General features: G+C 41.5%; 3 protein-coding genes across 3 annotated transcripts; 2 read left to right on the top strand and 1 right to left on the bottom strand.

The window, feature by feature from the left end:
* Positions 1 to 12,098: 12,098 nt before the first annotated feature.
* Positions 12,099 to 14,628, top strand: LOC147868211 (transcription factor ILR3-like). The gene is made up of 5 exons (XM_087316580.1): positions 12,099 to 12,305; positions 13,159 to 13,221; positions 13,306 to 13,383; positions 13,534 to 13,696; positions 14,053 to 14,628. Exons 1-5 carry the CDS (start codon positions 12,193 to 12,195, stop codon positions 14,341 to 14,343), a joined length of 708 nt encoding a protein of 235 aa, XP_087172706.1. The 5' UTR covers positions 12,099 to 12,192; the 3' UTR covers positions 14,344 to 14,628.
* Positions 14,629 to 18,189: 3,561 nt separating this feature from the next.
* LOC147868210 (pentatricopeptide repeat-containing protein At1g08070, chloroplastic-like) lies at positions 18,190 to 20,132 on the top strand. Its single transcript, XM_087316567.1, is given in 2 exon segments — positions 18,190 to 19,788; positions 19,790 to 20,132. Coding segments are annotated over 2 exon segments (1,764 nt in total). The 5' UTR covers positions 18,190 to 18,289; the 3' UTR covers positions 20,055 to 20,132.
* A 2,278-nt stretch (positions 20,133 to 22,410) lies between these two features.
* Positions 22,411 to 23,508, bottom strand: LOC147868209 (cytochrome b561 domain-containing protein At2g30890-like). Its single transcript, XM_087339747.1, has 3 exons — positions 23,278 to 23,508; positions 22,883 to 22,983; positions 22,411 to 22,681 (listed from the first exon to the last, which is right to left on the bottom strand). Exons 1-3 carry the CDS (start codon positions 23,506 to 23,508, stop codon positions 22,411 to 22,413), a joined length of 603 nt encoding a protein of 200 aa, XP_087195873.1.
* Positions 23,509 to 24,995: the final 1,487 nt, after the last annotated feature.

The raw sequence follows: 24,995 nt of genomic DNA, 5'->3' as shown, positions 1-24,995 counted from the left end.
CCGCATCCGGATCCGAAACCGGGTCTTCATCATCCGGTTCCGATACCGGGTACTCCTCATTCGGGTCTTCATTCCCGATTCCCGGACATCTGACCATCCCATCCGGAGGGACCGTAATCCCAACAAACTCCCCCTTCACTTCGGCATGGGATGTCTTTCCAGTCCGACCCTCTTCCGGCACGCTTCCAGCTTGTCGGGTGTGAGCACTTTGGTCAGCATATCTGACCCGTTCTCGTCCATGTGGATCTTCGTCAGCACGAACTCCTGGTCTTCTATCCTTTCCCGGATCCAGTGATATCTTCGCTGGATGTGCTTTGTCCGGGAGTGATAGGCCGCATTCTTCGCAAGGTGGATGGCACTCTGACTGTCGCAGTAGAGTCGGTACTCCTCCTGCCGGATACCGAGCTCTCTAATGAAGTCCTTCATCCATATTATTTCCTTGCCGGCTTCAACAGCCGCCATGTACTCCGCCTCCGTGGTTGACAACGCAACCGTCTTCTGCAGCCTCGACTGCCACGAAACAGCTCCCCCTGCATACATCATCACATACCCTGATGTGGACCGGCTGGTATCTGCATCAGCCGACATATCCGAATCGGTAAAGCCGTCGAGTTCGGGCTTACCGGAGCCGAATCGGAGGCACACGTTTGTCGTGCCCTTCAGGTATCGGAGTATCCACTTGGCCGCGTTCCAGTGCTCTTTGCCGGGATTGCTCATGTACCGGCTCACCACTCCGACTGCATATCCTATGTCCGGTCTTGTACACACCATTGCGTACATCAAGCTTCCGACGGCAGAGGCATATGGTACTTTCATCATGTCCTCCTTCTCAGCCTTTGTCTTGGGGCTTTGCTTGCTGGACAACTTGCAGTTTGCCGGGAGGGTTGACCCGACCGGTCTTGCTTCCGACATGTTGAACCGGTGAAGCACCTTTGTCACGTACTTCTCCTGTGACAGCCACAACTGCTTCTTCTTCCGGTCCCGGATGATGTGCATCCCTAGTATTTGCCTCGCCGGACCCAGGTCCTTCATTGAGAAGGTTCGGTGAAGCGCTTTCTTCAGCATCCGTATCTTGACCTGGTCCCGTCCGACGATCAACATGTCGTCCACGTACAGGAGGAGTATTAGAAAGTCTCCTCCTTCGAACTTCTTCACAAACACGCAGTGATCGGACTGCGTTTTGTGGTACCCTTCGTCGGTCATGAAAGAGTCGAACTTCCGGTACCATTGCCGGGGAGCCTGCTTCAGTCCGTAAAGGCTCTTCTTCAACGGGCATACCAGGTGCTCCTTCCCTTTCTTCTCGAATCCTTCCGGTTGCTGCATGTAGATCTCTTCTTCGAGGTCACCGTGAAGGAATGCCGTCTTCACGTCCATCTGTTCTACCTCGAGGTCCATGCTTGCCGCTATGCTCAGCACCGTCCGGATGGAGGTCATCTTCACTACCGGGGCAAATATCTCGTCGAAGTCGACGCCCTTCTTCTGCTGGAACCCCTTCACCACGATCCTGGCTTTGTATCTCGAGGGGTTTCCGGCATCTCCCGGTTTCAGCTTGAACACCCACTTGTTTCGAAGTGCCCGCTTTCCTTTCGGCAACTCCACAAGTTCATATGTGTGGTTCTCATGCAGGGAATCCATCTCCTCCTGCATGGCACTTAACCACCTGCGGCTATGGGTGTCAAGCTTTGCTTCTTCAAAACTCTCCGGCTCCCCCTCGTCGGTTAGCAGCACGTGCTCTGGTTCCGGAAATCTCCGGGGGGCCCTTCTCTCTCTTAGAGGATATCTCCGTTCCGGAGCTTCGGTAACCGGCTCCTCCGTTTCCTCTTCATTCGAATCCATTTCGGGATCGGGGCCGGTTCCGGTATCAGTTTCATCTTCCTCGGCCGGTTCTGTTTCTTCACCATCTTCGGCCGGATCCTCGAGTGCTAACCGGTCCCTTGCCGGTCGGGACTGCTCCTCGTAGAGTTTATCCTCACCGGTCGACTTGGAGCTCTTCATCTTCTTCTCCGACTCCCAGTCGGCGAGTGTCTTGTCCTCCATGAAGATGATATCACGACTCCGGAATATCTTTTTGTCGACCGGGTCCCATACTCGGTAGCCGAACTCGTCATCGCCGTAACCGAGGAATATGCATGGCCGGATCTTTGGATCTAGCTTTCCTCTCCGGTCCTTTGCCACATGCACATATGCGAGACACCCGAACACCTTCAGATGCTGGTAGGATACTTCCCTTCCGGTCCACACTCTCTGCGGCGTGTCTCCGTCCAAAGGTACTGAGGGTGATCTGTTTATCACGTATGTCGCCGTCGACATTGCCTCAGCCCAAAACCCCTTGGGTAATTTCGCATGCGCCAGCATACTCCGGACCCTCTCCATTATGGTCCGGTTCATCCTCTCGGCCAGCCCGTTCAGTTCCGACGTCTTCGGCACAGTAAACTCGAGCCGGATTCCCTTCGAGCGACAGTACTCCTTGAACTGCCCCCGGTATTCCCCTCCGTTATCCGCTCGTATCGCTTTCAGCTTCTTGCCGGATTCCCTTTCCACTCTCGCGTGGAGTTCTTTGAAGACGCACAACACTCGGTCCTTTGTCTTCAACGGTGCCGTCCACAGCTTCCGGCTGTGGTCATCAATGAATGTCACGAAGTACTGGGCTCCGCCATGTGACTTCGTTTCTACTTGACACACGTCAGTGTGCACCAACTCCAATGGTGCGCTACGTCTCGTCGGTGGCCTTGAGTGGAAGGAGGTTCGGTTCTGCTTACCGGCCAGGCAATCAGTGCACTTCTCCAGGTGCACATGCTTCACTGGAATAAGGTTGTCTTCTGCAAGCCTCTTCATCCCCTTCTCACTCATGTGGCACAGTCTCTTGTGCCACAGCTCACCGGCAGTGTCGGTTGCCACGTTCAACTCCTCCGGACACAACCAGGCATTCATAAGGTACAGTGTGTTGACTTTCCGGGCTCGAGCCACTATCAGGCTCCCCTTGCTGAACTTCATTACGCAGTTCCGGATGCTACCTGTGTAGCCTTCATCGTCTAGCCTCCCGGCCGAAATCAGGTTCAATCGAACCTCCGGAACGTGTCGGACATCCTTCAGCAACATTTTGCATCCGGTCGAGGTTGTCAACCACACGTCTCCTATGCCGGCAATCCGGCACGTACCTTCATTTCCCATCCGAACACAGCCATGCTCACCGGCTGTGTAGGATGAGAAGTATCTTCTTTCCGGGGTCAGGTGGAACGACGCTCCAGAATCGACCACCCAGGTAGTCTCATCGCCGGCAATGTTTAGTTCACCTTCTTCGGTGATGAGCATGATCTCCTCTTCACTTGTCGCGAGTGCCGTCGTTCCTTTCCGGTCCTGCCCTCGCCGATCCGAACCATTCCGGTCCGTGGCTCCCCGGTAAGCACCGTTCCGTTCCGAAGACTTCTTCGAATCGGTGTCGTCGGCTCCGTTGTCTTTTCGGTAATGCCGACAATTCTTTCGGAAGTGCCCCGGCTTCCCACAGTGGAAGCATGCGGGCCTTCCTCTTGACTGCGACCGGGTCCCCGACTTCTCCCGTCTTTACGGACTCCGGTTCCGTTGTCTTCCCCGATCCGATTCGGTAAGCAGCATCTTCGGATCGGAGGCCGGTTCTTTATCTCTCCGACGCGCTTCTTCGTTCAAAATGCTTGTCTTTACCGTTTGGAGGGACAAGTTATCTTCGGTGCAGGAGGTGCTGAGAGTCACCACCAAGTTCTCCCAGCTTTCCGGCAATGTACACATCAGCATGATGGCTTGCATTGCATCCTCCAACGGGAACTTGATCGCCGCAAGCTGGTTCACAAATCCCATGAACGTGCTTACGTGTTCCACCATACTCTCGCCGTCCCGGTACTTGAGGTTCACTATCTTCCTCATCAGGGAGGTCCGGTTCAACGCATTCTTCCTCTCGTAGAGGCCCGACAGCTTCTGCCACATCTCATATGCGTTGGTGTCATTCGCCACATGTTGTAGAACGCTCACGTCGACGTATTGCCGAATGGTTGCAACGGCTTTCCGGTTCAGAAGCCTCCATTCCGTCTCAAGTACCCCCTTGGGTATTTCCGACCTGTCGATCGGTTCATACAGGTCCCGAACAATGAGCAGATCCTCCATCTTTATCTTCCAGTCGGCGTAGTTCTGCGCATTCAGCACCATCATCCCCGGCTGCCCGCTGCTGCCGCCTTCCATTTTCTGCACTGCAGTCGCTCTGATACCAAATTGTTAGAAATTGACGCTTTCAACCTTCACCTCTCGGCCACAACCGAGGACACACGAGTCAATGCAGCAGTAAATCGAAAACACAGAGAGAGACTCGAATGCACAGGGTTTAGCGTGGAAAACCCTAGACGGGAAAAACCACGGGAGTGCAAGACTCCAACTATCTCTATACGCAGGGAATGTACAATGGCGAGCTGCAAGGCGACGACCTTGAGCTCGCTGTCCTCGCCACAGGCGACGGTATTACACAGAGGCGTCGACCTCTTCCTTTCTCTCTCTCTCTCTCTCTCTCTCAGCTGCTATCACTTCGCTCCCTCTAAGTGGAAAACAGAAAAATGAGCAACAACAACAAAACTGTTTGCCCTAAGTCATATTTATACACATATGACTTTCGGGCTATTTACAAATATAGCCTAGAGGGCCCTTGGCAAACATATTCACAAATATGTCCCCACATCCGGATCTCTCTCCGGGTACATTCGTCATCCGGCTCCGTAGCCGGAGTCTTCATCATCCGGATCCGAAACCGGGTCTTCATCATCCGGATCCGAAACCGGGTACTCCTCATTCGGGTCTTCATTCCCGATTCCCGGACATCTGACCATCCCATCCGGAGGGACCGTAATCCCAACATTGTGGTATGCTTGAAAAAGCACAAAAAGTGCAGAGTGAACTTCTTCTTAGGACTCTATACTCTTCGAATCACTCATTATTAGGTATGCTCAACACATAAAGGTTACGAAGCAATGAACAGTTTCCAGAAGATTCAAAGTGAGGCTCGCTCACCACATAGGATCACTTATATTTGCATTCTGAAGGCTTTTGGAAACATTGCATTTAGTGTAAAAGTGGAAAAGATTCATGATGAGAGATAAATAAAGGTCTCTTCAAGGAGGAAGATATCTTGCTTAACAATGCTTTGGTGATTACATAAGAAGGATTGGAAAAAGGTCCTTTTCTTGGTATCGTAAATATTGTTTTGACAGCCAGATAAAGGGATGGAAAACATAATATAACGTAAAATTTGGGGACAAATCCTACTTCCATTAGATGGACCTATTTCCATTGCTGGGATGCAGACCCATCTGACAAATGGAAGAAATCATATGAATTTAGATGGGTGACCCATTTGGAAGTGGACACAATGTGAGTTAACTTGCATGATGATCAATATTACGTGTGTCACTCCATCAATTGAGGGAAAACTAGAAGAAAAAACGAATGCTAGAAAACTATAGGAGATCATTTTGTTGATTATGAGCAAATTTTAGAACTGTCTAGAGGAAGTTGGGCTTAGTCCTTTCCCAAAAGAAAACAATGTTAGGGTTGATGAAACATGGTCATTTTGGCATGTGTGGGCCATTTGGGTGAAAAGCCGATGTTGATTAAGGTAAAGAAACCATCCAATAGATGATGCTTGAATATGCATTGTGATTTCTCGGGACCAATGTCTTCACCAAATCTAGATCCAACATTTCACCTATACAACTGAGTTCATGTACCCGTTGTTGTAGTGAGATAAAAAATTGCAGTGCAAAATGTAAGTCAATCAGACAAAAGGGAAATTGAAAAGACACTATAACTCACACTAGGCAAACCGTCCAACATGATAAAGAAAACAAGAAACAACATGCTTTGCACACTAGGCAAACAATCAACCTATTTGGGATGGAGCCAAAGTCTTGCACCCATGTCATGAAATTATCCAGTAAAAATACAGTTTTGCAGGATTGTTATCATCATAAAGACTAGCATCAAGTATTTAAATAGAATGATGGCAATAAAGACATTGGTTACATGTATAGGGGATCTTTGAGCATATGCAAATTCATGGTAGTATTTAACAAGCTTTCAGTCCAAGAATAGGTATCTTGGAATGATTTGATTGCAGGATATGATGAGAATGGGAAATTTGATGAAGTGCTCAATCAAGTCTATCAAATGATGGATTCATGGCTACCCATTGTCTTACACAAGACAGGCTTGGGATGGATAATCGCTTCCTTTCCATCAATTTGTATTTTGTAGCTGATATGCTTTTTAAAACTAATGGAAGAATATGTTTTTTTGAAAAAGATAAAAAAAACTAGATTCATGGATGTACCACTATAGATGTGTTGTGCCCGATTGGTACTAAGTGTTGTGATGAAGATTGGTTGATTGTGTCCTATTCCACCCTCAAGTACAATTGGAAGGGCTACTCTCTTTACAAAAATTCGAGAGGAAGTATCTCCATTTTTAAAATGATGCAAAACTTTCACAATGATAAGAGGAAAGCTTTAGAAAAGAGGCAAATATAGTACCCTATGTGGATGCTACACCATGATGCTGAACAAACATGTTATTATTGGGGGCAAGCATACAACGATTAATCAAGCACATTGTGGGAGTGGGCATTTTAGTGCTAGTTCCACCTCAAGGAAAACACTACTATGGTGGTTAAACTCTTTATGCACACTTGCAAGTGCATCAAACAATGTGAAGAGTGTCCCATTCAAGACAAACTTTAACCCCCCATTAACTAGTAGTTTTCTAGAAATCATTCAAACATTGGGGAATCGGCTTCGTTGGACCACGGTCCACAACTTCAAACAAAAAATAAGATATAAACATTGCCACTAATTATTCCATGAAGTGAGCTAAGGCTAAGGCATGTACAAAAGTGAGAGGGAAACTCCCTAATCCCTTGATTCAAAACCATGGAATAGCACATTAAGCTACACTTGCTAAAGTTCCAAACCTTTTTTATGGAGAAACCCCATAAAAAAATGTGGCATTACAAGTTACAACAAAATCAAGGTCAAGTATCTAGATGAAGTTGTTATGGCGGTTATGCTCTCATCCAAGCAACATGAAAAAAAAAAATCTTAGAGGTGAAGGCCCATACATCATCACTCACATCACAATAATTGATTTATGCAAAGATCACATATTTCATGTTCAACAACCATATTGAGCATGTAATTGGTGAAAGGAAGAGAAAAAGAATTGACATTTGGCATATACTTGGAGTTTCTTATTCTTCTTTGGTGCAGTCACGATTGGGTTAAGAGACTAGGTGCTTTTAATGAGCTAAATAAAACACACATAAGTGCTTATCAATCTCTTCTTGATGTGGGAGGGGGCAATTTTGTTAATTTCAAATTCATCACAAGGGTCACAAAATCTAAATGTTTTGCATTCATTTTGCAAATGCAAAGCTAGTGGCTTCAATAATGAACTAGTGTTCCATTAATTTTGAGCTACAACTTATGTTCATCAAATCTCAAATTCAATCCATGCATACCATTGCATGACCATGTGAAAACATTTTTGGGTCTAGGAACTATAACCATAAAGGTGAGGAAAAGCCTTCGGCGATTGGAATGTTCAATAAAGCATGGTTTTCCCACGAAAACCTAGTTGATTTCCTCTAGTTCGATGACCTACACATGGCTCAACTTTTGCATTTCATGGTCAAGGGCATCATGGTCCTTAGTGATCTATACAAGGGAGTCCCAATTGATTTATGGGAGAAGCTAACTTGGGGAGTCGATTGCTACTCCAAGGTTCAAGAGTAAGAGGGTGGTTGTGTTTGTGTTGGAGGCAATGACCATCATTACTATGTGGCCAGTTGAAGCACATTGATCTCAAATAGATTGATAACATGGGGGTGTTGGCCTAGGTACTCTATGAGCTTTGCTTCATCCATGTGAAGGCCATTGGCATGATAAGGTGTGATTGTCGAGCGCTTCATGGGGTCCTCATTGAGTGGATAGTTTGATTTTTTGTTTACCCTTGAAAAGGAAATAGTCAAGTATTGTCGATCATGTTTGATTTTGGCCATGAACATCCACAATTGGGCTAAAGGGAGAGGGTTGCAATTTTTGGAATGAATATTCGTAAGCATGAAAGGTAAGATGACGATAAGATCTCAATGTGTGACAATGCATACTAGACTTAACAAACACTTCGATTAGCTTAATTAAAATATGTGGCAAGCTTGAAAAAGCACAAAAAACTATCAATGATCTTTCAGTTCGAGATGTAGTCTCTTGGAATGCTTTGATATCGGGATATGCTGAAAAGGGTCATGCTGAAAAAGCACTAGATTCATTAAAGAAAATGTAATTGAAGGGTCAAATCTTGCCGGGTGTGGTCACGTTTTTGTGTGTGCTAAATGCATGTAGCCATTCAGGCTATGTGAACGAGGGTAAATATCATTTTGACGATATGAAGAAAAGTGTTGAGAATCAAGCTCAACTTGGTCTAGTGTGTGAACTCACCTTGAGAGTGAATAGACACTCCAACGGTCAAGAGTCACCATTATGTTACCACTTTGTATTCTAGCATTTAGTATGAGTCATAGAATCATATTCTATGACACATAACTTATGAGCTTTCACATTCCCCATGCTCCATGAGTCTTGTAGTTAATGAAGAGAGAGGGTGACTATATAAAGCACCCTCCTCCCACCTTGTATAATGTTGAGTCTTTCTCCTTTGTTAATATACTTTACCTTGCGTATTCTCTGTGTCTTACTCCTTATCTCTCTCTCACACACTCTCTCTCTCTCTCATACACACACATAGTTCATATCTATTCCGCTGCACAGAATCCATCTCGTGATTCTTTACAAAAAGGTATGGGATCACACCTGACATTCAACACTACACATGTAGGGTTCATCTTTTCTGTCAGATAGGACACTTTGATGAGGCGATGACATTGTCTAAAGAGATGCCAACTTCTAACTATCCATTCGGGTGGGCTAAACAATGGATGTGAAACCTATGAGCCGTTGACCAACCAATTGTTTAATGCATTTCGAGATTATTTAAAGCATTCATTTTGCATTATTCAAGCCCTTCAAATCAACATAATTGTTAATGCTTGCATTTGCTGAACAATAATTGATGCCCGAGAGCTTCTTGGTGAATTATTGTTGATTGGAGATGTGGTACAAGGGATTGCCATGTTATTGGGCTAAACTGAGCATGATAAGAATGAGGATGTTATACAATTTTATCCTCAAATGTGTTAGGAAACAGGTCCCTCCGGATGGGAAGTGAGAAGAACAGTACTGATGAGCAAACTCGGCCGAGGCTGAAACTGGATGACGAGTACCTGGCAACGGAAGACCTGGTGAGAACCGGATGAGTAGTACCCGGCAAGAGCCGGTGAGAACCAGATGAAGAGTACCTGGCAACGGAAGACCCGGTGAGAACCGGATGACAAGTGCCCGGCAAGAGCCGGATGATGCAGGCCCGGTGAGGAGTGCTCACCGGATGAAGGGACATATTCGTAAATATGTTTTCTGAGAGTCCATCGGGGCTATATTTGTAGATAGCCGAAAAGTCATATTAGTATAAATATGACTTAGGGCAAACTCTTTCTATATGTTGATGTTGTTGTTGTTGCCATTCTTGTTTTGTGCAAGATTTGAGCGTGTAACTGTGTACAGAGAGAGAGAGTGAGAGAGAGTGAGAGAGAAAGAGGTTGTTGCCTCTGTTGTAACCGCCGCTTGTGGCGAAGATCGTGAGCACGAGGTCGTTGCCTCCGTGAGCTCACTATTGTAATCATTGTGATATAGCGATAGTTTGGAATCTGTGGACTCCCGTGGTTTTTCCCTCTCAGGGTTTTCCACGTTAAACATCCTGTGTACTCTTCTCTCCTTTTGTGTCGTGTGTATTCATTCCCCGTTTTTTGTGTTTGATTCTAAGCTCGGTTGTGGCCGAGCGGTGTTCATCGGAGCGTCTAGTTCCTGTCAAAATGCTTGTGCAAGGCTTCCTCTTACCTAATATGATAACATTTTTTGGTACGTTGAAAGCATGTGGCGACATGGGAGAATTGATTGTACATACTAAAATGAAATTGGATTTTGTTATGGATGGAGGAGTTGTGGTATAGATTGGCTTCAATAGTTGCACAACCTCTACAGAAAGCATAACATTGTAGTTGATGTGCTAAGGCATTCCGAGATTATTTAAACATTCATTTTGGATTATTCAAGCCCTTCAAACCGACATCAACAGTCACTACTATGCTTGCTTTTGCTAAGCAATAATTGAAGCCCAAGAGCTTTTTGATTAATTATTGTTGGTTGGAGATGTGGTACAAGGGACTGCCATGTTATTGGGCTATACTGAGCAAGATAAGAATGAGGATGCTATACAATTTTATCCTCAAATGCTTGTGCAAAGGCTTCCTCTTACCTAATACGATAACATTTTTTGGTATGTTGAAATCATGTGGCAACATGGGAGAATTGGTTGTACATACTAAATGAAATTAGATTTTGTGATGGATGGAGGAGTTGCAATATAGATTGGCTTCATTAGTTGCACAATCTCTATGGAAAGAAGCATAGTGTTGTAGCTGATGTGCCCTTTTTTTAAACTAATGGAAGGATTTTTTTTTTATTAAAAAAAAAAAGAAGCAATACAATTAATCAAGCTTGAAATACTTAAGATTGAAAATTTAAGTATGTGGGTGCTTGACTACATTTGGGAAGAAAGAAAGCAAGAGGGACTAGAGTGAAAGAGACCTCTAGCTAAGTATTCAAGTGAAGGACTACAAAAAGTGACTTTTATAGGCTTTCACACTACAATGGCCACAAAACTTTATATCCCTATCTTTTTTTCTCTTTCCCTCTTTTCCTAGCATGTATGCTTGGTTCCAATTTCAATTGACTTGTTGTTAGAGACTGTGGGACTTAAAGCATATGACAAGTCATGTGCAAGTTTTGTTTAAATACATATGTTCATCTATGTTGCCCCTATGCTACCTCTTGTTGACTGCCACTCACAATTCTAATATCCTCCTTGTAAATTACATGCCCTTGGTATCACTCTAGCCCCTACCCTAGCCCTTTAATAAACCAACAATCACCAAAACAACAAAATGGACATACACTCTTTAGAAGTAATTATGTATACCAAAACGCACATGTCCTCTAAAGTGAGCACAACCTCCAAGACATACAACACCTTTGTTAGATATTTTTGGTTTTAGACTCCATCCCACAACTATTCTAGGGTCACACTATTCCCCTACACACTCAGCAAAATCTAGCCCCCCCCCCCCCCCACACACTCATGCAACAAGACCCCATTCTCCCGAGGTCTCCACACCTGTGCCAATAAGCACAACTAATCGTGCATAGAGACACAAAGACACGACCCTAAAACCCTAAACCACCCAGAGGATGCCTATGGTTCCATTCTTGGAGTCATTGGAGGTAGGCATTCTCGCTTCCAGTATAGGCAATGTACAGGAAATGGATGCTCAACTTGCGATGTTCAATGACGGCGCAGAAGTAATAAGTCTATCGGCACTACAACTAGTGGAATACAACTTCGGACCTAACGGGCACCGTGTATCTAGAGACACCACCCCCTCCCATGCAACACACGACAACATGTTAACAGTGGTTCGTAAATCATTTCGAGAATGATGTGCAAAATCACAAATGGTTTGCCATTGAATGGGGGAGGGGAGGCCAAGTCATTGTGTAGGATGTTGGTCATAGAGACGGACAAAATAGCAGCTTCCATGATGTATGTATGTATGTATGTATGTATGTAGGTACATAGTGGTAGGATATTGTATGTGAACCTATCCTATCCTTTTCCTCTTCTTCTTCATCTTTTTCTTTGTTCTTCTTGTGTGAGTGTGAGTGTGAGTGCGTGCGTGTGCGCGTGTGTTTGTTTTAGGGAAAGTGGTCTCCGTTTCATGGAAGGAAGGAAACAATGGATGAATAGGGGCCTCTCCTAGATCCCACAGAAAGAAAGAAGACAAAAAGGAAAGAGAAACAGGGGAGCTTTTTAGGGTTTCCTGTGCAACTGTCTGCAGAGGAAGAAGGAGAAGGAGAAGGAGGAGAAGAAGAAGAAATAGACTCTGTGTTATTTATCTACTTATCTGTTTTCTGTTCTGATTTCGATCTTATAGGGGTGAAGAGGAAAAAGAGGGATATGTCTTCTTCTCCGCAGAAATGGATGGCTTTCTTAGATGATGGTATTCTCGATGACCCTCCTCAGCCCAACTCTCTGTATTGGTGTGGATTCAATGAACAAGCTGATCTCAGGTGCTTTTCCTCTTTCTTTATTTGCGCTTGTGTTGCACCCAACTATGTCTATTATGCTATTTCGTCAAAATTTGCGTAAATCTTCCATTTATAGGGGTCTTTTAATCGATCGCAAGGTGATTTTCTTTTGGTTAATGTCAATCCTTTGTTTTTAGGGTTTTATTTCCGAATAATTAGCATTATCTGGCAAATTAAACCTTTGATTCAATATATTATCACGAGTGCTTTTTTCCACTAAATTATTAAATCATTACCAAAATCTATGATAGATAAAGTATTAGATTCATATATCGTTCTCAGTGAAAGCCAAATTCGAAAGATATATTAAGCATAAGATTCATATAATTGTCAACAAGAATAGGAAAATAGAGTTAAGCAGTAGATTAATATAATATGTCAATGAGAAGTGATACCTGAAAGATAGGTTAAGTGTTAGATTCAAATAATGTGTCACTAAGAATGCATCTTGAAGCATCAGATTCATTTATTATGTCAACGAGAAGCGATATTTTAAAGATAACCTAAGCATTGGGTTTATATAAATGTCATTAAGAAGAAATTTTGAAAGACTGGGTAAAATTGTAGATGCTTATAATATTTTCAATGCCAAGCCATTTTTGAAAGGTAGATTAAGAACTCGTTTCATATATTATTCTCATACAGGTAGATATGTGCCTCATTTTGTGAATGCATCTTGATCAACTCTAGCAATATAGGTTGCAACAAATTTTTAGTGTGAATGTAGGGGTGCAGAGAGTAGGAAGTTTTTATATGTATGCATTTGTATTGTGAGAAACTAAGAAGCTAAGCATTTTATAACTATCCAGTTTGTTTTTAAATGGTGCTTTGACAGTGTTGATAATAGCTCTTCCAAAGTCCATGTAGATGACCAAGAAAAATTAAGCTCGAAAAAAAGGTACAATATCTGCATTGTTTTAAGCCATATTTTTGAAAATTTCTATTACATCTATTCCATCACTGTTGTTGTGGTTAATGAAAGATCCCGAGATGAACCTGGTGGTGGAGTTTCAAGCAAGGCATGTCGAGAGAAATTGCGCCGGGATCGTCTTAATGATAGGTGAAGACGTATATCCATTTGCTTTTTGCTATATCGTTTTCCCTTTTGTGCCATATTTTTTTTCTACTTTGTGTTTTTCTTTGTTTGTCAATAGAAGTCACATCAATTGTAAAATATGATGAGGTTTTCATTGGGATGACAAAAAACCAGATTCTTGGAATTAAGCACCCTTTTGGAACCAGGAAGGACCCCGAAAACAGATAAAATTGTGATTCTTGCTGATGCACTGCGTACCCTCAAACAGTTGAAGGCGGAAGCTCAGGAACTAGGAGAATCAAATGAGAAGCTCCGTGACACTATCAAAAAGTTTAAGGTTTTTCATTCCCTTTTCTAGTCTTTCTTTTTTGGGAGAATTCACTCTTATTTAAAGAGATTTTAGTAGCATTGTTCAATGTTTAAAAACATTTGCTGAATATTTGGTTAAAATTCTAGGTTTCACTGTCAAAGAGTAATTTGGATTAAATAGTTAGTTCTATCCTTTTTTGCCCTACTGGTTAGATCCTCTTGAAATCCATAAATGCTCGTATTTGTTATCAAAGAACTTAAACATAAATGTATTAAAAACATTTAAAAATATGACACTGCAAAGTTATTGAAGAAATATAGTTAGGACCATGGATTTCAGATCTTGTACATATATATCAACTGGTTCTTTTTGTTGTTATCCAGATGGAGAAAAGTGAGCTTCGGGATGAAAAGCAAAGGTTGAAGGCAGAAAAGGAGAAGTTGGAGCAGCAGATCAAATTAACTTCGATATCCCCTCATGGGTACCCACCACATCCAGCAGCTCTGCATGCTGCGGCAATGATGGCCTTTTCACACTCCCAACCAACCAGTGTGAAGGGGGTCTCACTACCGAACTACCCAGGGATGGGAATGGGAATGGGGATGTGGCAATGGATGCCTCCAGCAGCCCTCGATACTTCCCAAGATCACAGGCTCAGGCCTCCTGTCGCGTAGCCAAGTGCAAATCCTCGTATTGGGCATTTTCAGATTCTGTTGTTTTGGGCTCTGTCATTTCGGTCTCAGACTGTGCCAGACTTTGTCTCAGACTCGGATTTGCTCTTTGGGTTGTGCCTTCACAAGGTAGTTGGGTAACAATGATAGATAGATCTATAAATCTATACTATTGATTTTTTTACCCTACTTACAAGGAAACAACCTTACCTACCAATGTTGTCAAGTACGCCTTCAAAAAACGTGCTGATGAATTTTCGGGCCTTTCAAATTGGGTCGGTTTCTTCATCTTCCTGTCTTAATGATGTGGTTGGTATCCTATGCATTTTTGTGAAAAAACACTCTTCTTGTATTCTCTCTTACCCCCCACCCCCCACCCCCAATCCCCCTCTACTAAAAACCATGTCTCATTCTTGTGCATTCTCTTGAAGCAATTTGTTTTTGGTCAATTAAAATTCCATGATGGATCATTCAGTACAGTTACGGGTAAAGTTCACATGCGTGCCTGGAAATATAGCCAAAAATAGGTCTTTTTAACTTGCAAAACAATAGAGGTGTTGAGGATGTCTTTGGAACTGTTGAGTGAGGTTTTAATGTGTAGAAGGCCATATTTTACATGTTGCCATGCCCTGAAAAAATATCTTCTAAAAGACGTCCTCTGCAGCAATGCCCTTAAATCTCAAGTATTTTGTGTCTTGTTTACTTGGAAAGAGTCCATTTCTTGGGGATATTTAGTTCAAGGCACCTATACATAATCATTGAATCTCATTGATTTGTGCTGTTTTTGTTGATGATAAAATTAACCATTTATGGTTTGGATGAAGCTATATTAAGTTATAGGAAGCCTTCACAATGAGGTGTGTACAACTTGTGTTCTTTTGTCATGTATGCAATAATATGTAGTCATTATTGATTTGGATTCTTTTGGTTTTTTTTTATCTACATCATTTGTAGTTTATTGTTATCATTGGAAGGCAAATTGGAGGAGTAACTTTCTGTATTATATTTCTCTTAGAAATGCATTCGTGGTGCTTTCAATATTAAAGTAACGAAACAACATTATCTCGAAAAGTTTGAATGTAGCGTATACATTGGAAAGCTTTTTCATACATGGCTAAAAATGCAAGATTAAATGTAATTGAATAGCGGGATTGAAGAGGGATTCATGCACATGCATATATACACACAACTATATGCCAATATAGCAATTTGAGTAAAGATTCAACCACATAATCATTCAACATTTTCGTTTTCATGCACAAACGAATGGAAAGTTCAGATATATAAAGTAATCAAACTCTCTAATGGTAGTAAACTAGCTCATTTGCATTTGATCAACATTTTATGTAGAAATCCCTTCATCCTTACATTAAAATTAGAGTTATTAGGACTTTGTATTACATAACTTCCTTCTTTGGCTACTCACAAAATTGTGAGTGCCCTAGTACATAATATACTCGAATGTATTGGACAACATTCGTTTTATACGAATGCGAAAGAACGGTATGCTATCAAAACATTCTTATGTTTTTTTGTTTTACCTTAATTTTCTTAGCTTTAAAAAACATTTACCTTATAATAAATAATGAATACAAAAGTATGGTATTTACCATACCTTGAGGGTGTTTACCATACTTGAATTATTGAAACATTCTCGAATGTGAATGCACGTATGGTTCATACTATGTTGTGTGCCTTTGTGAGGTTTCACTGAAATCGTTTTTAATCTGTTGAATTTGTGGTGTGGGTTATCCTTCCATGAACTTTGTGAAAGTGACTACTTATCTGTATTTACAAAGTCAACAATCTCATTTTGTATAAAAGGTGCACATAATTGATTTATAATAAAAAAGAAAAGAGAATTGGGAAAGTGAATCATGTGTTATCATGCTTACGAAGCTTAAGCATGTGCAAGACATGGTTGGGTGTGTTCTGTCATAACATTGAAGCCATATATTCTATCAAGGGAAAATGATCTTTATTGAGTTATACCCAAAGTAAACATGATGGTTGTGTCCAAAGTAGAATATCAATATATGTGAAATACATGAAAGATAAAGGTGAGTTACATTGGTATGGAAAATATGTCTGGTGCAACATTTATTTCCACAACGCAAAGTTAGATTCTTAGGACCTGATTGCTATTTATCAGTTATCTTACAAGAATTAATTTAGACAATGAATAGTTAATTTATGAATTTAGACAATAAATACAAGAATCAAGTAATAGAAAAATGATTAAGAAAATAATTTACATTGGCAAATATTTACCCATGAGGTAATGTCCACTTGTAATACGTGATTAATTGCATATACTAGACACTAATCAGCAATAACCCTTGTAATAAGTGAATCAATGGAGTGAGTCAAAGGAGTCATTTGTGGGATGAAGTGACTTGCATTAACCCCATCATTCTTTTCAATCATGTATCCTTTTTTAATCTAGGCCGATGATAACTGTGAACAATTTATTGTCGAATGTTTATGTAACCATGTTGAACAATCACAAATGCTTTTGACAAGTTTCTTGAATTACAAGGCAATGAAACTTACATTACGCATTTGACCAAATTGTTTGAGATGGTTTGTATGAAATGGAACTACAATGGTTAGGTAGAAAAAGGGTAAGTACTCATCTGAATAGTTTGCGGTTCACATCTCATGTGCCCACATCCTTGTGAAGTGTCCTTTAAGATAATTGTGGATTGAAAATAAAACCCTTCAAAGCTTGATTTATTTTGTGAATAAGTTCTCACCACACTATCCTCAAAACACTTTCTTCCACTCCTTGGGCCCAAACTAAATTGGCCTCCTTGGACAAGAGTTAGTTAGTTTTGGGTAAATATTACTCTTATCTGGGCATCAAGTAAACAAATAAGCCCAAATGCAAATCTATATTGACTTAGTGAGTTCTCATCTAGCACAAGGAAGGTAAGATAGACCCAAGCATATAGCTAGATCGATAGATTGTATGTTAGTATGCATCAAAAGAAATGTGTTTTCCCTATTTCACCCAAGGCCCTTGAGGGGGAGCTATATGTGCTATATGCACAAATACTAAGACGACCTTTTTCTTTCTCAAATTATATACTCAATAATTATATGGTCTCCTCTCTCTCTCTCTCTCTCATTAGTGATGTGTTAATTACGAAAGTCAAATTACAATCGATGGAATATCATATCTATCCTATTGGTTCACTAGAAAATCAATGAGGGTGCCTAAGAAATGCCTCATCTCTAATGCAAATAATGCACATGATGTTTTGCCAACCTACAAATCCCTAATTCCCCCTATGACAACCTCCCTGGAGTTTCCAGCAAGGAAAACAAAGTTGCACTTGTGTGCACATGTCTATCAACCAACCTAGTTGCAAGTTGTTAGACTACCCGCTCTTAAGGCCTTGGCTTCAAGGCTGAACTATCACGCCAAGTGTTTACTAGATGCCCCTATGGAATGTGTAGGGGTTGAATGCATGACCTTCTAGTCTCTGATGACAACATTACCAACAAAGCTACATCCAATTGGGCTCTCTCTCTCTCTCTCTCTTTGTCCGAGTTCGGGCAGGGGTTGAGTCACATATACTTCTTTATGGACAAGGGGAGCCCATTTGGGATGTTGATAAAGCCCGGGAAGGAACTTGGGCTCTATCAAACCAGCACTTCCAGATAGATATTCATATAAAGAAAACAGCAAGAGGGTTATTTCCAGAATTTTGGCCCCTCATTTTGTTGATATTTTTTACCTTCTTTCTATTCATCTGCCCAGGGCCGATGGATGGATGAGAGAGACTGTCTTGTCTGTCTGTGTATATGATGGAACTACTGCTAGCTACTACATAAAGAACTCGGGGTCATATGTTATGGAGGAACACGTTGAAGATAGTTTTTGAAGCGCTCTCGCTCTCTCGCTTTTGAAGAAGAAGATCAAGAGGCTGTGGAATAAGAACCCATGATTCTCTCAAACCCTAGAATGATTCAGAAAACTGAGATGAACCAAAACTTCTCTGAATCCTTGCTCACTTGCCAGAGCTTGATCCATGGGAGAGGTATTCATAGCTCCATCACATGCTTGGGTCTTGACCAAGATAGATATCTGCGGAACACATTGCTCATTATGTACTCCAGGTGCCATGGTTTCGAAGACGCTCGGCATACTTTTGGAACGATGCAGAGCATGAACATCATCTCGTGCAATGTCATGATCTCTTCTTTTGTTCAATATGGTCACCCTGCAGACGCTGTCAAGCTTTTCGAACACTTCCAGAATGAAGGCATAATTCAGCCCGATAAGGTAACTTTCCTAGGAATAACAAAGGCTTGTTCAGCCCTCAGCGACATTAACCGAGGTATATTGATCCATGCTTCTATCATCAGTAATGGTTATGGAAATGATTTGGTCTTAATGACATCATTAATCCATATGTATGGGAAATGTGGGGACACAATAAGTGCTCGTCGAGTTTTTGACAATATGAAGGGTATTGGACGAGATTTGGTCTCTTGGAACGCGATGATGGGTGTATATAATGATTCTGAAGAAGGTAAAGAAACCCTTATACTCTTTGGGAAACTAAAATTAGAAGCCCTTGAACCTAATAGGGTTACATTTATCCATGCCCTAGGCGGGTGCTCCTCCTTAGAATCAGGTAGATCTATTCATCAGTGCATTGTGGATAAAAATTTCGAACTTGCTTTCGATCTGGTTGTGGGGACTGAGCTCATTAGTATGTATAGCCGGTGTGGGAGCTTGAACCATGCGTGGTTAGTATTCGATCATTTGCCAACCCATGATATTATCTCTTGGAGTACCATGATCGCCGCCTGTGCCCAGCATGGCACTGGAAAAGAAGCTCTACAACTTATTGACCAAATGTTCAAGGAAGGTTTCGAGCCCAACGAGATCACATTCATTAGCATTTTGAATGCATGTAGCCATGCTGGGTATGTGAAGAAAGGGTGCTCCTTCTTTCTATCCATGATTACAAGCTATCAGATCCTGCCCACCATGAAGCATTATGGTTGTTTGATCGATCTCTTTGGGCGGTCAGGAAGGATAGACCATGCGGCAGATGTCATCAACACCATGCCATTTCCAGCAACTGCACTTCTTTGGGAAACTTTGCTTGCTTCTTGTCGGGTTTACGGAGACTTAATTCACGGACAACTGGCCGCCGAATCAGTGATCCAATTGACTCCGGAACGCTCCTCTCCATATGTACTATTATCCAACATTTATGCCGAAAAAGGTCGATGGGATGAGGTTGAGAAGATTAGAAAAATGATGATCGAAAGAGGAGTTAGGAAGGAATGGGGTTGGAGCAAAATCGATATCGACGATACCACACACGTGTATCATGTTAGGGATACATCACATCCACAAACTAAAGAGATTCATGAAAGCCTGGAACGGCGGAATGTGCAAATGAGAGATGCTGGCTATGTTCCCGACGCAGTTTGTGCTGCAAGATGTGGAGGATGAGAGAAAAGAACGATTGCTTCTTTATCATAGCGAGAAGCTAGCCGTTGCATATGGCCTAATGGTCACAATGCCCGGAACATCTCTCCATGTCGTTAAAAACCTTCGAATATGTCGAGATTGTTACACTGCAATGAAAATCATCACAAAAGTTGTTGAATGAGAGATTGTCATAAGGGATGGTTACCATTTTCATCATTTTCAGAAAGGTGTATGCTCGCGTGGAGACTATTGGTGAATCTCTACATTAGTATGGCTTTCCTCGTGTAATCCAGCTATAGTACTTGGGGCTATTTTACAAAGGGACCATTGGTAATTGCTTTGTCAGCTACCCCTAAGAGTAATATATAAACTCTATTCCAGCAATTCAAACAACTTCTTACATGGGGCTGAGATGGGGAGTTCGTGGGGGACACCTCAAAGAGTGAATGGGGGGGGATGAACCAATTCATATGTTCTAACGAAACATTTCTAAGATTGTTAGAAACGCATACACGTTTGATCCCGATAAATAATAGACTTTATTGACATCCACTTTTACAACTTTATAATTGTGATCCTCTAATCCAATGCCCTAGCCCCTACCACTTTCAAAACCTTGATGACAACTGTTTAATATGTTCCTTGTTACACAAATAAGTTGATGGTTGAGACTCTAGAGTTGTTGCAAACACAATAAAGTTAGATTTTGAGATAGTAAAACCACTTAGAGCAGAATATTGCCAGTATTTTCAGAATTCTTGATCAATGTAGTAGTGTTCATATTTTTAGCATTATTGGATTGAACCCTAATATGCAAAACGTTGGCATTATTAAGGTCCAAAGATGTCAAGATTATTATCCCTTGGAAACACTATTGTAACAATTGCTGAATTTCATATTTATTTAATGTTGGAAATACCTATTTTAAATTTGGGGCATTTGTGTAAATCCATAAACTTTGGTGTTAAAAAAGTGTTGATAATGGGCAAGGTCCATTTCAATGGTTTTCTTGACAAAATTTTAGTAGTGTTTTTAGAGTGAGATTTTCATCATTTTCAACCTCAAACAACCATATAACTATTGAAAAGAGCCTAGTTTGTAGCAATGTCTACAATGTAGAACACCCTAACTTGATATTGCCTCTCTTCCTAACCCTCCTATCTTGTTTGAACTTTGTGACAATTTTGTGAGCTCGATGGGACTCAAGCTCCACGGCACTCGGGTGACTGTGGTGGGACAGTCCCAATCTAAACTGCGACTCACCGGGGAAACCAGTTCCTACTGAGTCACCACCCTAGGTTGGGACAACCGGTCCCAACGGGTTACAGTCCAATCTAAATTGGGACTCGCCAGGGAACCCAATCCTAATCCATGTCCTTGTCCGAAAAGGGGGGCCACCCAATCCCAATAGACTACTCAATGGGCCACCTCTTGGCCTTATATAAAGAGGAGCTTGTCGACCTCATTGTTGCTCATTCTTGACCTTTGACTTCTATTCTCTCCTCTTGTAACCTTTGAGGCGCTCTAGTCCCTCAACATCTTTTTGGGAGGTTGTCCGGACTAGGCTTGGCTGAGTCCTCACTCGTCCCAACCTCGTTTTTGGTTTGTCCCTACTCGGGCCTATTGTAAGCTTGTATCTCTTTATATTATATATATAAATCACCTTTTGTCCCAAATTTCTTTGTTCCGGTCGTGTTTTCATGTGGTTTTGAGACTCCCATAAAATAGGGGCATGACCACTAACTTTAATTCCTAACTTTGATTATGGGGAGCTACATTTTGACTCTAAATCCTTCATATCCATGCATGGTTGTCCAATTGGGACATCTTGATCCTCAAACTATGCTTTTGATTAATTTATCACCCTTGTTTTTCGTTATCCTTTATACTTGGGGATGTTAGAGCCTTTGTTGGTGGGCATGTTTTTAACATTAAATGGTTCCCTTATGCTTATTTTAGGTGCCTTGTATTTCCTAATTTTAGACTTGTATTTCCTTTCCTTTTCCTATGCCTCTTAGTTTTCAATAATGTGTGCCTTCAAATAATCAAAGACTTAGTAACTTGATTTGAATGATCAAGTCATCGTTATCAAGATTGAGAAAGGAGTACGTTGTGCAAAGCTATGGTATTCGGTGATTGAGCAACAATAACAATAACATATACAACGAGACAATAAAACCAATTGAGGAACTTTGCCTCGTGATTACTATCAATTTTTTTGTGAAACTAGTCATTGAGGAATACATGCATGTAGAAACATATGTGTTTGATATATGCTTTAGTATACATGTGTTTATATCAACTAACCTATATGTTGCCTAGATAAAAAAACACACATATGGTGACAAAACTTTACAAGTTGCATATTTTAAGATGTTCTAGGCTCGTGGAACATTAGAATAAACACACAAATATGTTTGTTCTTGGTTAAATAAAATTTAGATAGAACACTTAAGCTTCCAACAAATCTAACATTTATTCTAAGCATAGAAACATTGATATTACAAATCAAAACTTCACAAATATGATATTCAAAAGGTGCAAATCATGTAAATTTAAATTTTACAACAAAAAAGAAATGCAAACTCTTGTATAAGAATTAATATGTATCATCACAAAGTGTCAGGTGTGTTAGGTGCTATTTTTCTCTTCTGAGTATTATGATGTTGGAACTTGATATTTTCCCATCGACCTTGTAAGAAATAGACTCCTGCCATTAATGCAATGGACACAGAGAATGCAATGTTGATGGATTTCACGCTTGTCAACGTCCTTTCTTCCCACATGTGAAGCCCAACATAGAAATCATAAACTCCTAAGATAACACTTGTTGTTCCCACCAACCAATGTGCTAGATACCATGCCGTCCTCGACTTTGTTCCCCTATAGCAAAATATTTTGATGGAATTAAAGTACCTTTAACCTAATTATGAAAAAACTACAACAGTTCATTTGCACATCTTCCTTTAATAGTTATATCATGCTCAAGTGTTATGGCTTAACATTACTATTTGATGTTCGCATTAGTCATGTGCTTACAATGAAGGCCTCATCGAAGTCAATGCTTGTAACCAAATTAGAAACCACAAACATAGCCCGAGGCGACCATGGGTGTGGATCATGTAGAATCCAAAGTCATAAAATGATAGAATAGCTCCAATTGTCATAATCGTGATTCCAAGCCACTGTTACACAATGAGAATAACATTAGAATGATTCACTGTCAATTAGTAGGTCGGGTGCATTCCATAGATGGCAAGAATATTACGAATAATATGTCAAAAAGGATTAGCAAAAGCATGACACAAGGAGTCGAGAACGTGTGCTTATGCATATTGTAATGAGAACATGAATCAAGTATAGCTAGTTATATTGTGTGAGGACTCGGGGGGTTGGGGGGTATATGTAGTGCCAAGTGAATGCACTATGTGTTAACCAAAATTGGTGTTGATTTGTGGTGGTAAGTATTGGGTTAGTACCTGAAGGGCAAGGTGGGTGTTGAAGAGGAAGGTGATGGTGGAGGGAGGGTGGCCATGTTTCCTGGCGTGTTGCATGAAGCGAGCGAGGATGATGCCAAGGGGGAAGAGGAGCCCGAAGGGGACGTACATGAGCCAGCCATGCACCACCAACTCATACCTCATTGCACTACTAGGATTAATCCCATCAACCCCTACAGCCATACTACTACTACTACTATTCACCACCTTCATGTAACTATGAGACTCATGCATTTTGCTTGGCTTGGTGTTCCTTCTCTATTGTCCCCAACACACCTACAACACACATACCCCATAGCCTTTGCTCGCCTATTTATAATCATTCTCCTCTTGCTGTTTTTTGCTTTTGTGCTTTTTTCTTTTCCGTTTTTGTCTGGATTGTTTTGTTTGTGTTGGGGGAGGAGGGGGATGTACTACGTTCTTTTTATTCTATTTACTTTCCTTTTTCCGTTAATCCAGGAAAAGGGAAATCTCGAGGGCTGCCTTTTTTCGGTCCACACACGACCCACATCCTCTCCTCCTTCCCTTTTTTTGCCTTCTCTTTCTTTACCTTCTTTGGGCGGGGCATGTGTTGGTGCCACTCCTTCTCCTTTATTTCTGGCTTCCTTTTGTTGCCTCCCATCAAAAGCTTCTCATGTGCTTTCTCTCTCTCCTTCTCTTTTTCTTGTTTTGTTTGTCCACCACACCTGCTCCCCTCCCCCCCCCCCCCTTTTCCAAAACAAATCTCTCTTTGTCCGAGAGAGGATATATACTCGCCTCAATGAGAAACCCCATCCCATCAACGAGAAGGATTTGGATCAACTACCCCACAGTTTTCTCTAAACAAAAGGGTTCCCAACCTATTGAAACTCTATATATATACACATGACGTTGTAGAATAAAGTAATTAGAGGACCAACTCATGGATTGCTTGGATTCGAAACTTCGCAACTGTATCTCCCTTTTTTCATAGTGTTTCATGCAAAACCTTATGTTGGGCATCGTTTTCTTTTGTGGCATGATCATTGGATGGTCAAGTTTACGTAACATAGTATGCAAACCTATGGATGATCTCTCAAGCCACCTACACCAAGTCTTTTCATCATAGCTATCTTCTTAGCTAGTTGGGACTGTGTTTTTATCACAAAAATATGAATTCTCCCCTCCCAAGTTCAAAACCCCACTAGAAGATCTTGAATGGGGTGAAATTTTGTAGAAACATTGTTCATTTTAGATAGTATAAGATCTTATCATTCCTCCAAGCACAAGACATTGGTTGGTAGTAAGCTTTTTACACCATACCATTCGCATGGAATGTATTATGGATCTAATATTTCCCTTTTGGACATCATTATTTCCATAAACAAATTCGCTTATCAACAAGAGTGCATTTCTAGTAGGAAAAAACAGTTTTACACAAAACATTCACATGCACATGCACATGCACATGGGTGGTAAACGGTATGGACAATTATGCCCTATCATCACATAAAAAATGTATTGTCTTCATTAAAGTTTTAGTCATGAAGAGAGAAATTGATTATAGGTCAAGACACTACCATGGAAGAAGGCTTGCCTATTTTCAATAAATAATTTAGTGCCTAAAGAGAGAAATTGCTCACGAGTCATCATTTTATCATTGAAGTAGGCTCCTCTAAGTAACTACCTCGCAACCAAATATCTCGCGCTAAAAAAAATTATGGCACCCCGCATCTCTAGAA

This window comes from Azolla caroliniana, unplaced genomic scaffold (assembly GCF_043228905.1).
Source record: "Azolla caroliniana isolate FFs.n. ecotype wild unplaced genomic scaffold, voAzoCaro1.0.p SCAF_1, whole genome shotgun sequence".
NCBI classification, from domain to species: domain Eukaryota; kingdom Viridiplantae; phylum Streptophyta; class Polypodiopsida; order Salviniales; family Salviniaceae; genus Azolla; species Azolla caroliniana.
This window is presented reverse-complemented; position numbering and strand designations above follow the sequence as displayed.